Raw genomic sequence first — 17,704 nt, forward strand, 5'->3', positions numbered from 1 at the left:
ATAAAGACCTGCCTGGAATCTTTTTTTAAATACGAATTACTAGATAGTTTTATCTCTTCCGGGAAAAATATTAGTCATTTGTTGAACTGATCACAACCGATAGTTATCGCAAATAGACGTAGCTCTGTGTAAAGGGCTCATTTGAAGTTTTAAGATATTGCACCAAAAACTATAGTTTTCTGTCATTTTCTGAGAGTTTGGAATTTGAAGGATTGGAAGAGGTTTCCAGAATTAACAGAGAACAACTTTGATAAACACTTGATTCTTTTCATGATCGTTGTCTCAGATGAGATTGTTAAACTAGGTAGTAGAGAATTGTTTGTCTCATGATGTAAGAGTCAAATCAGTAGAAAGCTGTGACCCTGAGAAAAGAGCCTAGCACAGCCCATACTAGAACAGCATTACTCTGTGCCCTCAGGTAAACTATGCCAACAAGCCGACCCCTGTGCCTCCAATCCGTGTGCCAACGGTGGCCAGTGCTCCTCCATTGAGTCCCAGTACATCTGTACCTGCACGCCCTTCTTCTCTGGAAAGACCTGCAGACAGGACGTCAACGAATGTGATGTGAATCCTTCGCCCTGCAAGAACGGCGGCGTGTGCATCAATGAGCTCGGCCGCTACCAATGCCAGTGCCCGCAGGAGTACACGGGCAAGCACTGCGAGAGCCGCTACTTTCCCTGCAACCCGTCGCCCTGCCAAAATGGAGGCACCTGCATCCAGAAGGGAGAGACCAGCTACGAATGCTCCTGTGTGCCAGGTATGGAGATTACACATGATGTATAGCTTGGGAGCTCCATTAGAGGAGGCCTTTATTGTTATGATGATCTGGTGTTCCGCAGCTGTAAGACATTTAAATCTATGTGAATGAAACGCTTTTGTGACCAGCATCGTTTAGGGAATGAAGAGGCTTAAACATGTATGGCTGAATCTCTCCAATGTTAATGCCATCTTGATGCTCACTGCCCTTTCACCGGTCAACTTAGCACAAGCAGCGGTGGTGGGCAGGGTGCGAGGCCAGATCCAGAATTTCATAATGAGGGAGAAAGAGTAGATGTGCTTTTCAGTGTTTAAAAAAAAAAAAAAAACTTTGTATGTGGAAAATAAACCATGTCAAACTAAATATTAATCATAGCAGAGTATTTGTACACGTTTCTGGAGGGCGACTTTTTTTGTTGTTGTTGAAAGTACTGAGGTGTGATACCAGTCAGCTTATTAAATGAATTAGTTTAGTTGAATTTAAATGTTACTGCCTGCGAGTTGCTGGCTAAGCAATGATGTCATTCAAGGCAAGGCTGTTCCTGCTTGTGTTTGTGTGTGTGCCTACATAGTATACGTGTGTGTTTCTGCTTTGGTGTGTACAGTGTGTGAACAAGGCAGAGCAGGAAGACATCGGGGCTTATCATAAGGAAATGGTCAAAGGACAACATCCTTTTCACATAGCAGAATGAAGCAAAGCTCGCTGGGACTATAGACCTCCGCACAGACTAACTTTAATTTGTTTTTGTCTGTTACCATTAAGTCCAAAACAAGCTGTTCCTTGAAACAGCATCCTTTTGTATTATTATTGTTGTTATCCTTGAAAAAAATCTATTCCCCAACATATTTTACACTTAAAATTTCAGATAGTTAGCTGACTCTCTTGCTCCTGCTTTGGAGAAGCATCATTATGAAGCAATGTTTTTATAAGTGGGTCCCCATTTTATCTTATGCATACTTACAGAGGACCCAAGCACTGTGAGTGACACGATTCAGTCTTACTAATGGTTTCACACTATTCCACTGAGCAACAGATGTTAGTAATACGCCAAGCAAACTAGAAAAGCATTAGCAAAGTGCAGGGAAGAACACTCCAAGCTAGCAAACGTTTGGAAGTACATTTGAGGTCTAACATGTTTACATGTTTAGAAATCTCCACATGGTGCCTTGTTCGTTTCCTACTTGTAATGTTGATGATCAAGAAAGCTTTCTTACTGTTTCATAATTGTAAAGTGTGTTCAGGAAAGATAAAGGTTGACAGAATTTTTTTTTTTGCAAATACGCTTGGACAAAATTAAGGCACCTGCTTTTGCTTCTCCAGTAGACAAAACATTCATGTCATGCTTCTGCTGTCCAATAAATGCCATCCACTTCACAAAAAAAATATATAAGGGGGGAAAAGCTGTATTTTGGGATATGCGCCATCCCCAATTCAAGTCCAGGTAGGGGCTGTTGTTACATGTCACCTCTCTATATTTCACCTTGCCTTAAAACACCAAAATATTTATGATTTATTAATATAAACAAACACGAATGCTATTCTAGGTGTGAAACCGTAATGAATGATGTAATGGAGTTACTGCTTGATGAATTATAAAATCTTGTCACATTCTCTTGAATATATTTGCGTGAAGGTACTACACTGATTTTGTTTTGCAGAAATGTCAGTTTCTAATAACATGTTGCACAAGTTTTAAGTAAATTTCCGATAACGGTTGGCTTTACTGGCTGTATGCCTTGAATTCAGAAGTAAACAAATCTTTTCGTGAAGATGACCAAAAGGACTCCTGGCAGTGGCAGTGATGACTTGTACTGGTTTTGATTTATTACCCAACATGCCACATGTGCAGTCCAGTGGTTGCCTCTTGTGTAATTGTATAGCACAGTGGATGCTATTACATGGCGAGGTTACCACAGACCTCCAGAGGGTACAGCTGCCTCCTTTCTTGGGAGGAAAAAGACAGTTGGCCACATTTAACTGTAGAGAAGTTTCACTCCCTTTGTTGTAAATGGGAGATGGAGGAGAAATGACTAACTGAAAATTTGAAGGCTCCCACTAGGAGCCTGTTACTAATATTTCTCTCTTTGTTTCAGGTTTTACGGGCAAAAACTGCAACCACAACATTGATGACTGTCCAAGTCACGAGTGCCAGAATGGCGGTACATGTGTAGATGGAGTCAACACTTATAACTGCCAGTGTAAACCAGAATTTACAGGTTTGTATAGCGATGTTCTAGTACAAAAAAAGTAAAGTTATTATCACTTTAATCGTAGTGATTATTATTTCTTTTTGCGATGATTTTTTAAATTGATTCTTTTCCCTAGAATCATTTATTTTACCCAATGATTCACCTAAATAATATATTTATACAGTACCGCTGACGGCAACTACATCATATCCTTTGCCAGCAAAACAGACCGAAAGCAGAAAATTCAGAAAATATATGTCATGTACTTCTTCACAAATGAAATAAATGTCAGACTTACTGACTGACATGTGATGTTCATTCTTTTTAGAAAACAATTAGTTTTTAGAAATGTCTCATGATGTATTGTCTCCTGCAAGTGTATTATTCAACTTTTGTTTTGTTAAAGAAGGAAAAGAAAATCGCAACGCCCAATACTATCGCAATACTTCTAGAATCGCAACAAATGAAAATCGCAATAGAAATCGAATCGGCACTCCTGTAAAACCCGTGAAAAAATCTAATTGGGAGAAAAGCATATCGTCCCAGCCCTGGTGACTTTATATACTGTAAAGAAGTTTGACAGTAAACCAGAAGGTGCAGAAGAAAAGAGTTTCGGGATATAAGTGGACTTTAACCCGCTGATCCCTGGTCCTCCCACAGGTCAGCTCTGCACAGAGGACGTTGACGAGTGCCAGCTGATGCCCAATGCCTGCCAAAATGGCGGCACGTGCCACAACACCTACGGCAGCTACCAGTGCGTGTGTGTGAACGGCTGGACTGGTGACGACTGCAGCGAGAACATCGATGACTGTGCCAGTGCTGCGTGCCACCAAGGATCCACCTGTCATGACCGCGTAGCTTCTTTCTACTGCGAGTGCCCCCATGGCCGCACAGGTACTTACATGTTTATTTTAATTTACGGGAATTTAGCTCTTAAAGGTCCAGTGTGCAATGTGTTTAGTTGTTCATTATTAAAATCTGTGTTGCCCGTTCACAAACTTGTCCTTTTTCATGAATATTTATCACCACCATCAATTCCAAATATTCCTTTCGACTTGAAATTTTACATTTGCATTCGCATGAACTGGGGTACACGCTCCATATTCATGTGCCATCTTGAAATACATTAGCCAGTAAGGGACATACAGGACATACTTCTCCGCCTTTTGCGTTTTAGCTGTCACATGATAAACTCACAGGTGCTGCTAATGCTGCTAATGGGTATTGTAGCTTCCCGGCCCCGGCAAGTTTGAAGAAGGAAACATGGAGGACCACACGTGTTCAAAATCCACATTTCAGGAACAGAAGTCTTCTTCTTTGCCCAGAAAAAGAAAAAGGATATAGAAAAGAGCAAGAACTGCGTTGTGTGAGTTGATTGCGATATATGATCTCAACGCTAGATGGGAGAAATTCCTTCACATTGGACCTTTTAATGCTTAAAAGAAAATTATTTTATAGGGAAATGTAATGGTTATATACGCTTAAATTCTTTAGATTAGCTGTCTTTTACAAAATGACACTTTATTGTTGGGTGTGAAGGGCATAGGAAGTAACAAATTAAAACGAAAGGCTGTAAAGTCAACACCAGTGCTCCATGCAGGGAAAGTAAAAAATCTATTAATGCTGATCTTTGGTGTCTCTGTGGTTTTGGTGTACTTGGTAACTATTAGTTTGTTTTTTTACTGTCTACAGATGACATATTAGATAATTTCTACATTTTGACATTCAGTTAACTTCTCACTGCCGTTTGAAGACGCTAATGTGATGACGTCCATCAGTTTGTTTTACTGTAGGGATGTCTTTTTAACCTACCTTTTCTTCCCCAAATAAAATTGAATCTTTGATGTGAATTCTGTGCTGTTCCAGATTATATACTAGAGCTGGGCAATATATCGATATTATATCGATATCATGATATGAGACTAGATATCGTCTTAGATTTTGTTAATCATAATATTGTAATATGGCATAAGTGTTGTCTTTTCTGCATTACAGTTAAGTGATGTCATTTTCTGAACTTACTAGACTGTTGTAACTGTTCTATTATTTGCCTTTATCCACTTAGTCATTATATCTACATTACTGATGATTATTTATCAAAAATCTCATTGTGTAAATATTTTGTGAAATCACCAATAGTCAAAATTACAATCGTTGCGGTATCGATATCAAGGTATTTGGTCAAAAATATCGTGATATTTTGATGTTGCCATGTGTACTTATACATGTGTTGAACTCTTCATACTTTATGGGATGGTTTTTGGTCAAGTATTATAAAGTCCATCTTGTGTGTTGTGTACCAGGACTGCTGTGCCAGCTGGACGACGCATGCATCAGCAACCCTTGTCAGAAGGGCTCCAACTGTGACACCAACCCCGTCAGCGGAAATCACTTCTGTACCTGCCCATCGGGATACTTCGGAGCTTCCTGTGATCAGGATGTTGACGAGTGCTCTCTGGGTAAAACTCACACTACCTGACCTGCAAACAGTGTTTGTTGTCTAGTTTCAACCCAAAAATCTGAATGATTGAAGACACATTTTAACTTTTGCAATCTCACGGAGCTGTTTGACTAAACTACTGTCAAGAAACCTTTTGTACAAGCCACAATACGAGCTCATTCTTTCCTGTTATTATTGGTACTTTGGTACCCACAATTGTGCCCATAATCGCAGTAAATAACACCCTCAGGGGTGTTTTTGCCGTAATCACACACACACTCGAGGCTTTGGTTTGGCTTCGTCAAACAACACTAAACCACCTAAATCATGTCTTTACAGTTTGATTGCTACAAGACGGCCTGTTACAGTGAAAGTTAAAGTACTAATTTGTTTAAACAGGTTCCAACCCGTGTGAGCACAGAGGGAAGTGTATAAACACGAAGGGATCGTTCCAGTGTAAGTGCCAGCGGGGTTACGTGGGGGCGCGCTGCGAGCTGGACATCAACGAGTGCATGTCGAACCCGTGTAAGAATGAGGCCACGTGCCTTGACCAAATAGGAGACTTCCACTGTATCTGCATGCCAGGTAAGACCATTTGAGTTATTATGAAAAATACTGATACTCAGGTATCTGACTATATCTTTTAGTAACATTTAACACATTCCTGAAGCATGATCACTCCTAAAATGTGTTGTTGTTACCCTCAAATAGAGTGGATATTTGACTTTATTAACTATTTGTTTCGATTCATATTGCCAAGTTATAGTAAATCAAGGCTTACAAACAAGTCACATGGACTCACAATGGTCTTAGCAATTTATAAAAAAAAAAAAAATCTGTTTTATATCATTGTCAATTGTAAATCTTTGAGTTTTAAACTGTTGATCGGATAAAATGAGCCATTTAAAGGTTTCACTTTGGGCTCTGGGAAATTGTGATGGTCATCCTTTACAATTTTCTAACACTTTATCAACTAAACGATTAATCTTAAAAAATAGAGCTGAAATAAACAATTGGTTAATTGATTATTAAATCGGCAGAAATTAACCAGCAACTATTTTCATAATTGATGAAGGAATTAGCCGCTTTTCTTTGTCTTATGTTAAAGTAAACTGAATATCTCGTGTTGGATTATCGTTAAGCATTTCACTATGATTCCCACTCCTGTTTATATGGCCTCTGTGCATGACTTAAATCTGTTGCAGCAGTATATATAACAGCAGTGTGAAAGCGCCTCTCTCTCTGACTCTGTCTAACCAATCCATCTCCCTCCCGGTCTTCCCTTGCCAATTGGCCAGGTTACGAGGGGGAGTTCTGCGAGATCGATACGGACGAGTGCGCCAACAGCCCCTGCCTGAACAGCGGCACGTGTATCGACAAGATCAACGCCTTCCACTGCCAGTGCCCCATAGGTGAGGCTGCCGTGCTGCTGCATGCAGAGGAGGGGCATGGGGCGCCAGGGGCACAGAGGTCGATCTCTCTCTCTCTCTCTCTCTCTCTCTCTCTCTCTCTCTCTCTCTCCCTTACTCTATCTCTCTCTCTCTCTCTTTCACTCAAACACAAACACACACACACACACACACTCACACACACACACACACACACACACACACACACACACACACACACACACACACACACACACACACACAGGAAAACACCTTTCTGGACGGGCACTAATCCCAGCCCTGAGGCAGGCTTACGCAGGCCCGGGTAGCCCAGAACGAACGCAGCAGTCGAGGAGGAGAGGGGGGAAAAATCTATAGGGAAAGGCTTGAGGAAGTTTGAACATTTGAAACAAGTTTCTTATCCCTTTTACAAAGTCTGATGAGTGAGCAGAAACTTTTGGATCTAAACAAGCCTTTTGATTGCAACTGGGAACAAGGGAGAGCTAATAATAGCAGGCAGAGCTGGTACTATAAAATGACACTTTCTGTGTTGCGGGGACGATGAGGTAGTCGTTTTGTCTAATTTGAGGGCAGCTACTGTGTTACTTCAGCCCTTTTATACCAGAAATGTCATTGGGGTTACACTATTTGGACATGAGGTATTGATGTTCTGTTCAGGGGTGAAGGAATGCAACTATTGAATTTTGGATAGAGAAAAGAGAAGAAAGCAGAGGAACGATCTTCACACACTCCAAATGTGTTTTTTTGTTTTGAATTCTTTCATTGGGATCATTGAGGTGGAAGTGATTTTTTTTTTTTTTCGGGGTGGAAAATAGAGAAGCTCTGAGTTGGGTGGATCAAAGGCGGCCTGGGAGGAGAGAAGCAGGATTCCTCCTGTTGAGAGAAAAAAGAAAGGAAGAAGGAAAAATGGAAAGAAAGAAAAAAAAAGAAAGACACCCCAACAAGGAAGCTTTAGAATTGATAGATGGGGAACAAGAGTGAACACAAGAGCTTAACGCCTAAGAAAACTCTGTGTGACAGTGAGAGAGGGTTATGTGAGGAAGCAGCACAAAGTGGTGGTGGTGAAAGTGTTGTTTTGGGAGGAGTGTGGGGGGTGTTGAGGCGCACAGACCGTTATGCTGAAGCAGGAAGGGAGGGGTATAGAAGGGGAAGGGGTCTTAACCGCTCTGCTTGAGATGTAAATTTGTCCCCGTTGTGAGCCAGGCCTGAGGCGAGGGTCCCCTCTTATTATTTCTGTACATGGAATAGCCATGGAAACCCCACTGAGAGCCATTGAAATGTCTGATTCCAGCAGTCTGGGGATAAATCCCTCTTTGGCTGCTGAGGTCTGTATGTGTGTGCATGCCTGTGCATGCTTACATTTCTGCTTCAGCTTTGTGTGTGGATGCATATGTGTGCATCTGAAGAAATTCTTTCATACGGCACTGTAACTGAACTGTGAAAAAAACGTAACTTTTGCATTACATTTTGGCAAAAAAAAAATTATTAAATAGTTTATGTGTGGTTAGGATTTCATTTCTAGGGCTGTGAAGTGCCAAAATCATGTGTTTCCTGGCTGCATACTGTAGAGAGATATACTGTATGTCACATACATACCGAAATGAACAAATAATACTGGCACAAATAAATGTTTGGTACCACTTCCTAATAGGACACTCACCCTTAATACAATGTGCATTGTTGTAACTAATGTAAATAAAAATTTCAAAATAGAAACTACATGGGACTCAAAGGAAGAAGGTCTTAATAAAACGTCCTGTGAAATAAAAGTTTTTTTCCACAACCCGACATCAGTAAATTATGTATTATCCATTAATAAAGCCAGTAGCTTTATTAATGGAAGCCAGTCTTTTGTGTTGCATTATCTTGTATGTTGTTGTCTTCCTGCCTCGGGACTACAGGTGAAAATTAGCACATATGCTATAACCTGGCTCATTTACAGTCTGTACAGAAATGTTAGATTGTTCATTAATGTGCACTGTCCCAAATAAATAAATAAATAAATAAAGTAGTTCTGACTTATAAAGCCATTAGTGTCTCATTAGAAAGTGGTACCAAATTTGTTAGTTTTCAGCAACTTTTTCTCGAGCCCCAGATATTTTCTAACCACAGTTTGTATGTATTTGTATGTACATATGTGTGTAACTGAAAACGCACGTGTATGCACGTCTCCACTGTGTCTACGTTGCAGTCGTCAGTGAATGGTTTCAGCAAAGTCCACTGGGAGAAATCAGCTCACCGCCAGTTACACAAATATTTCCTCACCGGATTAGCTGCAACTCTGAGTCTTTTTAGCTTAAACCACCTGTGTGTTCCTGCTGTGGAGGGGGGTGGGGGGTAGAACTTTTATCTCTTCATCAGACAACATCCTACTAGTCCTTGGACTCTACCATCATGTGACAGAGTGGAAACGAGAATAGAAATATCTGAGATGAGAATAACTCCAGGAAAAAGAAAGCCTGCTGGTTGATTTTGAATGACGAGTTTAAATAGTAGAGGGTCAAAGGTCAAGCTGGTTCTCTTTAGAGGCGGGCAGAGAGTAGAAGGGGGGGGTGTTGGAGAAGGGGTGAAAGCAAGACAGGAGAATGCACATTGTGATGGAAAAGTTTTGGGGGACAAAGGAGGCAACGGGCTCAGTTTGGCGTTGCGTTGAGCAGACAGGCCCTCCTTTGTCTCTCACCCCCTGGTCAGGAGGCCTCGCAACTTTCATTCTTCATTTCTTTCCCTCCCTCCCTCCCCCTGCTTTGAGCGAATCTGCCGTCTCCTTTTGGAGTTGTGCTGAAAAGAAGTGAAAGGGAAAAATAAAGAGTTTGTAGCGTTGCGCAGTTGTTAATTAACATGCAGGTTTCTGATTTGTTGAGAGCTCTTATAATAAGGGCTCAGGATTATAAGCGGGACTTTGGTTTGAAATGGTGAGAACACTGTAGCCGTGTCCACACACACACACACACACACACACACACACACATACACACACACACACTCTCCTTCATGCTCACATGCACACTGTTGTTTTTCCAGGCTTCAGTGGGAACCTTTGCCAGATAGACATTGACGAGTGTGCCAGCACACCGTGCAAAAATGGCGCCAAATGCACAGACGGACCCAACAAGTACACTTGCGAGTGCACTGAAGGTATGAAAGTTTTAACAGAAGCTGAAATTAGAGAAGTAGAAACTTTTAAGGCCCTCCGAAAAAAAGGGAATGGAAAGTTTTGAATTGAAAAAATAAATAAAAAAAGTGAAATACACCCTATAAAAAAAAAAAAAAAACATGACAAAGGTAATAAAAATGAGTACATCGGTTTAAAAGAAAACAACCCTTTTGTCAGGTTACTCTGGGAGGCACTGTGAGGCGGACATCAACGAGTGTTACTCTAGCCCGTGCCACTACGGCACCTGCATCGACGGTCTGGCTTCCTTCAGCTGCCACTGCAACCCTGGATACACCGGCCGGCTGTGTGAGACCAACATCAACGAGTGTCTGAGTCAGCCGTGCAGGAACGGAGGCACCTGCCAGGACAGAGAGAACGCCTATATCTGCAGCTGCCTCAAAGGCACAACAGGTAATCGCCACACACATAAGCCTCTTGCCGACCGGAGGGATTTTTGCAGTTCCTAGAACATAACGTCCCTAGAACCCTTTTTTTCTCGTGTTCCGATTGGACCAATTTGAGGATTATAAAGTTCCTCTGGCCGCAGTTCCTGTAACTCTTTCAGCTCCTACTTCAGGGCAGGGTCTTTTCCCTTTTCCGCATAGGAACCCTCAGTGACCTAGCAACGTCTGAAACACAAACAGTACATATTCTTCACTGTCTGTTGCAATTTGCTAACTCATAAGACAAACATCACGCATTCAACCAGCTAAATGTTAATGCTAGTTAAACTTGCCCGTCGTTTCGTTTGCCTGTTGCGCTCTGCTCTTCTATCTTCTTCCATCATATTAATTAGGATCATATTACGCTGGAGCCTTCGTCTTTAAACGCCGCCGTTCAAACTCCATTATGAGGATTCTATAAAGACGCTATAAAGACACTCCCTTACCCCTCCTACCAGTTCCTATGGCCACTTGGCCAGTGCGAATGCAAATGGCAAAACCGGTTTTGGGGGAGAGTAGTTAGTAGAACTGTTTAGAATTGGACTGTTCCTATAACTAAGTTCCTGTAACTACTTGGTCAGAAAGAGGCTATACAAATAGATGATGCAAACGGTTTTCTCTTCTCAAATCTGAGGATACTGAAAGCAATTTTCTGACAGGAATCAACTGTGAAATCAACATTGACGACTGCAAGAGCAATCCCTGTGACTATGGGACCTGCCTCGACAAGATCGATGGCTACGAGTGCGCCTGTAAACCAGGCTACACAGGTAAGCAATCTGTACACGGAGAGTTGGTCTTATTATTGCTGTTATATGGTAGAGGATTCAGCTCAACCTCTTTGTCATCTTTTCTGTACAAAAGCTAAAAGAGTAGAAACTTCTACTGCCTCCTGAAGAGGAAGTGGGAAGCTGGGCATTGTGAGAGAAGAATTGTGCAATAATAAAGCATATTTTGTAGCCAAGTTAGCTATTTTGCTGCTTCCCCCTACGACATAAAAAGTACATCCTTGTTAGTGTGGTGGAGATGACTCTCTTTCTCTACCTATTGAATCGTTGAAGACCTTTAATTTGCAGAAAGGCTGTCTGCGATCTTAAAGTTAACTAAGGACAGGTTAAACGTGGCTGCTGTCTCAGATGACCAGAAGACAAAATGAGTGTTTAAGGTGCAGGATTGGAGCATCGAACATATGGAGGGTCTTGATGGGCAGGGCGAGGGTGACAGATGGCGAGTGAGCACGCTCCTCTGAGGCTCGACTGGTGTCACTTTCCAGCTCCACCCTGTCCCAAACCTGCTGCTGTTAGGACACCGCAAGCTGCCCTCCCCTACAAAGAGAGGACACAAACACACACACTGGCACACACAGTCACCTGGGATTTGAGCAGGAGAAAAGATTCCCTGAAAGATTCCTGAAAGTTGAGCTTTTAAAAGCTTGGAAGCCGGTCCCTGCTTTAAAGCTAAATGGGCTGCCTTTATGTTATGCGTGGCACCAGGCTGAATAGCGTCAACGCTTCAAGTGGCCCGACAAAAGGGGGCCTAAAACCCCTCATGTTTCTGGAAATTGATACATTCGCTGCACTGAGATATAGACTTCATTGTGTAGCGGGCAGCTTTGTGTGTTGCTGTGTGAGTTGGCATTGAGTATTTAAAATAATACTTCATGTAAAGTGCAAAATCGTTTTGACATGTTGCAGAAGTTATTGTAGTTAGATGAAAAGATCAAATTCCTCTTTAATATCTTGTCCATTAAATATGAGTCTACAGCTAGTATATGATTAGCTTAGCTACTGGGTAAAACAGCTAGGCTGGCTAGGTAAAAAAATAAAAACATGCCGTTTATGGGGGAATATGTGCAGGACTATTTCTTGGCCGGGAGAAATGACTTCCTCACTGCACCCGGATAAGAAATAGTCCCACACATATGTATTCCCCTGTAAAACCGTGCCTTGTTGTTTTTGTATGGATTATACAAAAACAATTCAATGTGTTAGTTAGTGCACTTAAGTTTTGGTAGGTGATTTTTTTACCTTTGAAAGGAGCCCAGCTGGCAGTTTGCCCCTGTTTTCAGTCTTTATGCTAAGCTAAGCTATTTGGCTGCTGGCTCCAGCTACATATTTAACATACAGACATAAGAGTCGTATCAATCCTCTCGTATAAGCTAATAAGCGTATTTCACCAAAACGGAGAACTGTTGCTTTAAAGGAACACGCCGACTTATTGGGAATTTAGCTTATTCACCATAACCCCCAGAGTAAGACAAGTCGATACATACCCTTCTCATCTCCGTGCGTGCTGTAACGCTGGATGGATGAATGGAACCATTCACCTGCCTGTTCTGTTATGGGCTGATACCGCTGGAGCCGTCAGACAGCTTTACAGCACGCACGGAGATGAGAAGGGTATGTATCGACTTGTCTTACTCTGGGGGTTACAGTGAATAAGCCAAATTCCCAATAAGTCGGCGTGTTCCTTTAAGACTCCTCCAGAAAATATAGCAGAGTATCCTCTCCTTACTCTTAGGTACCATGTGTAACATTAACATCGACGAGTGTGCCATCAACCCCTGCCACAACGGCGGCACCTGTATCGATGGCATCAACAGCTTCACCTGCAGGTGTCCAGAAGGTTTCCATGATGCCACCTGCTTCTCCCAGGTCAACGAGTGCCTCAGCAACCCCTGCATTCACGGTCACTGTGAGGACAAGATCAATGGGTGAGGCATTCTACAAACGGGTCCAAGGCACTGCAAAAAACACACTGCACAATTACAGAACAATCAGCACATGCATTTGCACTGCATGTATCTACAGGGTTTTATTACTGAGATTTTTCCACATTTTCTCCCCGTCAGCTATAAATGCCTGTGTGATTCTGGCTGGAGCGGTAAAAATTGCGACATCAACAACAATGAGTGTGAATCCAACCCATGTATGAATGGAGGCACCTGCAAGGACATGACCAGCGGATACGTTTGCACCTGTCGCATGGGCTTCACCGGTCAGTATTTGTGTGGATGAGTGTGTGTGTCAATGTTTTTTTGGCTTATATAGTGTGTGTTTGTCATCCAAACCAACACCAATTGACTGCTGACCTTCAGCTGAAGTGTGTGTAATATATTGTCCACTCTAACCGCAGGACCAAACTGCCAGACCAACATCAATGAATGTGCCTCTAACCCGTGCCTCAACCAGGGGACGTGCATTGACGACGTCGCAGGCTACAAGTGCAACTGTATTCTGCCTTACACGGGTATTAAAATATTATTGAAAATATTTGATATTTGCCATGAGTTGGCCTGGTGTTCTGGCATTTCCTTCCTTGGAGGGGTGGGGGCAGTTTCCACAGCCTGTGTGCTTTAAGTTATTGGGCAAAATAGGAAAAATGTGCGGCGGATTAAATAACTGTCGAGTAAAGTTCAGCAGCAAGACTTCCTCAGGGCTCAAAGACACCGAACCTCTGACTCTCTCTGCTCCTCTGTGATACACAAGTATCCCTGATAAGAAAGATGGAAAATATTTTCATGCCATCTCACTTATTATTTGACAAAACAGACAATGATGGAAAGGCTAAGGGCAAATTTTCTTGCATTTGTCGAGTCGTCTTTTTGGAAAAATCCACAGGACTTTGAATAATAAAAGGCCTTTGCTTGTGCCGGGGTGGGAACGGGGTGCTTGACACATTTCCTGTTTGCCTGCTTCCTGTCTCACAGAACAGCAAATGGCTTCACAATGGCCGGAAACTGGAGCCGGCTTCCTGTGCGAGCCGTGTGTTGTGGAAACAGATAGGGAAATGTCTCGGCAGGCCTCTAATACTGACAGAACCTGGCTAAAATCTTCTGATAGCTCTGATTGAAAGATGATTCTGTGTCCATTTGGGTTGGGTTATCTCCAAGGACATGACTCCTACATGATACAAATGCAAGTTTTTTTTTTTATTAAAGGTGTGTGTGTGTGTGTGTGTGTGTGTGTGTGTGTGTGTGTGTGTGTGTGTGTGTGTGTGTGTGTGTGTGTGTGTGTGTGTGTGTGTGTGTGTGTGTGTGTGTGTGTTTGTGTGTGCGTTTTTGTTTGTGGGTTACAGGAGAGAACTGTGAAACCTTGATGGCTCCCTGCAGCTCCAAACCCTGCAAGCACGGAGGAGTGTGTCAGGAGTCTGAGGACTATCAGAGCTTCTCCTGCGTCTGTCCTGAAGGATGGCAAGGTAAACTATTAGTGTCTGTATACCTGTGTGTCCAACAGGAACTATTTATTGCTAATTGTCAGCGGAAAGGTCGCACAGTTCTGCTATGTGCTATTATTTTACAGAAATAAAGCCCATTTTAGAGTACAGACCTCCAGTTTCTGGCTGTTATATTCCAAATCCAAATTTCTGTTTCAGATATGTGTTAGTTTATTTCAGTATTTTTCTAGTACTGACCTGAAAAAATAAATGATAAACAATATGAATGGGTCTTGTCTAGAGCTGAGTTTTGGTGTGCGACACATCTTTTTCTCTTTTTGGATACTTTCACATTTTGTCTGGCTTTGACCAACACCTGACTGAATTGTATGCTGTGCAGAGGATTTATACTTTTCTCATGTGTATTTATATCAAATCAGAAATAAAATCACATTTATTTGTCACATAAACTACACAGTGAAATGATGTTGTGCCTTTCTCTAAAAAATAGGAAAATACTATAGATTAAAACAATAAAACTATATATAGTATATGGATGGTTTATATACATACATATTCTCCCTCCTGGGAATCAGCTAAGTGTTGTGTTATCTTATCCTGTTACCCTGTTACATGTATTTGTTTTGTACCACCGTTTCAAAGAAGAGGTGAAATTTACATTATGTTCCTGTTTCCACTCCACCAAGGCCAAACATGCGAGGTGGACATCAAAGAGTGTGTGAAGAATCCCTGTCGCAATGGTGCAACCTGCCAGAACACTTTGGGCAGTTACCGCTGTGTCTGCAAACCTGGCTTCACTGGACGCAACTGTGATAGCAACATCGATGACTGCAAGCCCAGTACGTTCTCCAGTTTCTCTCCCTTTACTTCTTTTGCTTAATATATATATATATATATACAGTATATATATATATTTTAGATTAGGGCAAAGTCACGTGACTACACACGCGGTAGAATGTTTTTAAGGAGAAAGTAGGCCTATCAACAGGAATAAATTATCGGAATTATCGTCAGGTGAAAAATAATTTGATAACTTCAGAATTTTGATGTCAATACATTTTCGATTAATCGTCCAGCCCTGCTTTAGACTCATTGCAAACCAAAAGCTGCATTTATCAAAGACCTCCAAACACATGTACTGAGCTAAGTGTAATGCTTTCCGTCACCCCTCCTCCCACAGACCCCTGCAGCAACGGAGGCCTCTGTAAGGACGAGGTGAACGGCTTCCTGTGCACCTGCCTGCCCGGCTTTCGGGGCACAAAGTGCGAGGAGGACATCAACGAGTGCGAGAGCAACCCGTGCAAGAACGGAGCCAACTGCACCGACTGCGTCAACAGCTACACATGTACCTGCCCGCCCGGCTTCAGTGGGATCCACTGTGAAAATAACACTCCTGACTGCACTGAGAGGTACAGAGCTCACAGATCACATAGCACCTTACTAGTAACAAGAGCTCAGAGTATCATATTCAAACCCTACGGCTTTATTTTAAGAGATAAGACAGACAGGTTAGCACTGGTCCTTTTCTGTATTTACACAGATTGGTGAGTAAGAGCATCTGTTCTGATCATCAGGTTCACTTTCATCCACTTGTTAATGTAGACCCCATTAGCTTGTCCACCACTGCCCCCTCTGGTGGAATATTGATGTACACAAGCTGAATTCCACATCTCTTATATTGCAGCTGCCCCGTAAATACAAGGCTTAGTAGTCTGTATTCTAAATGAGCTTGTAACTGTTATTTGTTAAAATGCCAAGACTGGTTTCCCTAGTTTTCCCTGGTCCCTGGTTTTTAACATCATTAATGTAGCTCCCCAGTGGGAGTTTGAATATGAAGTAGGGCATTACTGGAAAAAACGTATTTATTAGTTAACTGTCTGTGGACAAATCAGATGTGAATTAGCCTGCAGGTTCAGGTAATAAGAGGTTTTATGATTTGCTCTCTTCCTTTCTTCTTCCTCAAAAGCTGCAGAATACTTTACAACAGTTTTTGGTGAATTTCATTCATTTTTTCTGCAGCTCCTGCTTCAATGGCGGCACCTGTGTGGACGACATCAACACCTTCACATGTTTATGTCCGCCGGGCTTCACTGGGAGCTACTGCCAGCACGACATCAACGAGTGCGACTCCAAACCCTGTCTGAACGGCGGCACCTGCCAGGACAGCTACGGCACCTACAAGTGCACCTGCCCACACGGATACATCGGACTCAACTGTCAGGTAGGAGGGCGGAGAGGGACTTTAAGTTGAGATAGCCTGTCTGTCTTTGAAATGTTACTCCAGTCACTTCTCTTATCAAGTGTTTTAAAAGTAAACTTTGTTTTGGTGATTGGCAGGTCAAATTATGTCTATGTACACATTGGGATGAATGTGGTTGAAAACTGAATGTGTTTTGGATGTCTTGGATAGTTAATGTATAGCTGTTGTTTCGATGTCCTTTGATTTGGTGGCTGTGGCTCAGTGGTAGAGCTGGTTACCTGCTAATTGGAAGGTTGGTGGTTCAATCCCTGGCCCTGCAGTCCCAAAGTGTCCTTGGGCAAGACACTGAACCCAGAGTTTCCCCCGATTCTGTGCATTGGAGTGTAAATGATGAGCAGGTGGCACCTTGTACGGCAGCCTTGGCCACGGTGTGTGAATGGTTCCTGTACTATATAAAAGCACTTTGAGTAGTTGTTAAGACTAGAAAAGCGCTATATAAATACATTCCTACATCCATTTTGTTTTTAGGAACTGCTTAACACTATAATCATTTTGACTTATATACTATACTTCTTTTGGCCTGCAAATCACCAAATCAAAGCGTTCCTGGGATATTTAAATTGGTAGAAGTCAATTCAGGTTGAGACTGTGTGTTTGCACCTTTTAGACCTTGGTTCGTTGGTGCGACTTGTCACCCTGTAAGAACGGAGGAACTTGCTGGCAGAGGGGAACCACCTACAGCTGCGAGTGTGAGACTGGCTGGACGGGACTTTATTGCGATGTCCCAAGTGTCTCCTGTGAGGTGGCAGCCAAACAGAGAGGTTAGTTGGGAGATACCTGGGTTTGGCTGAAGGTGTTCTTTTGTATATTCAAATCACAATGATCATATATTGAGAGTAAGTTAGTGTGTTGGTGAAATATTTTTTAAAAGCCCAC

The 17,704-nt window shown here is 42.2% G+C and overlaps 1 protein-coding gene across 2 annotated transcripts in view; it reads left to right on the top strand.

Annotated features, from left to right (window-relative positions):
• LOC120560594 (neurogenic locus notch homolog protein 1-like) overlaps positions 1–17,704 on the top strand; it is a 46,279-nt gene that overhangs the window by 14,475 nt on the left and 14,100 nt on the right. For both annotated transcript variants that reach the window (XM_039803258.1, XM_039803259.1), the window contains exons 4-20: positions 419–757; positions 2,851–2,973; positions 3,607–3,840; positions 5,250–5,405; positions 5,786–5,971; positions 6,685–6,798; positions 9,817–9,930; positions 10,127–10,360; positions 11,052–11,162; positions 12,913–13,105; positions 13,244–13,389; positions 13,528–13,641; positions 14,470–14,589; positions 15,255–15,407; positions 15,749–15,977; positions 16,588–16,789; positions 17,436–17,589. In XM_039803258.1, coding sequence (XP_039659192.1) covers positions 419–757; positions 2,851–2,973; positions 3,607–3,840; positions 5,250–5,405; positions 5,786–5,971; positions 6,685–6,798; positions 9,817–9,930; positions 10,127–10,360; positions 11,052–11,162; positions 12,913–13,105; positions 13,244–13,389; positions 13,528–13,641; positions 14,470–14,589; positions 15,255–15,407; positions 15,749–15,977; positions 16,588–16,789; positions 17,436–17,589 — 2,922 coding nt within the window. The remainder of the gene's footprint in view (positions 1–418; positions 758–2,850; positions 2,974–3,606; positions 3,841–5,249; positions 5,406–5,785; positions 5,972–6,684; positions 6,799–9,816; positions 9,931–10,126; positions 10,361–11,051; positions 11,163–12,912; positions 13,106–13,243; positions 13,390–13,527; positions 13,642–14,469; positions 14,590–15,254; positions 15,408–15,748; positions 15,978–16,587; positions 16,790–17,435; positions 17,590–17,704) is intronic.

The sequence above is a fragment of the Perca fluviatilis genome, chromosome 6 (assembly GCF_010015445.1).
Source record: "Perca fluviatilis chromosome 6, GENO_Pfluv_1.0, whole genome shotgun sequence".
NCBI classification, from domain to species: Eukaryota; Metazoa; Chordata; class Actinopteri; order Perciformes; family Percidae; genus Perca; species Perca fluviatilis.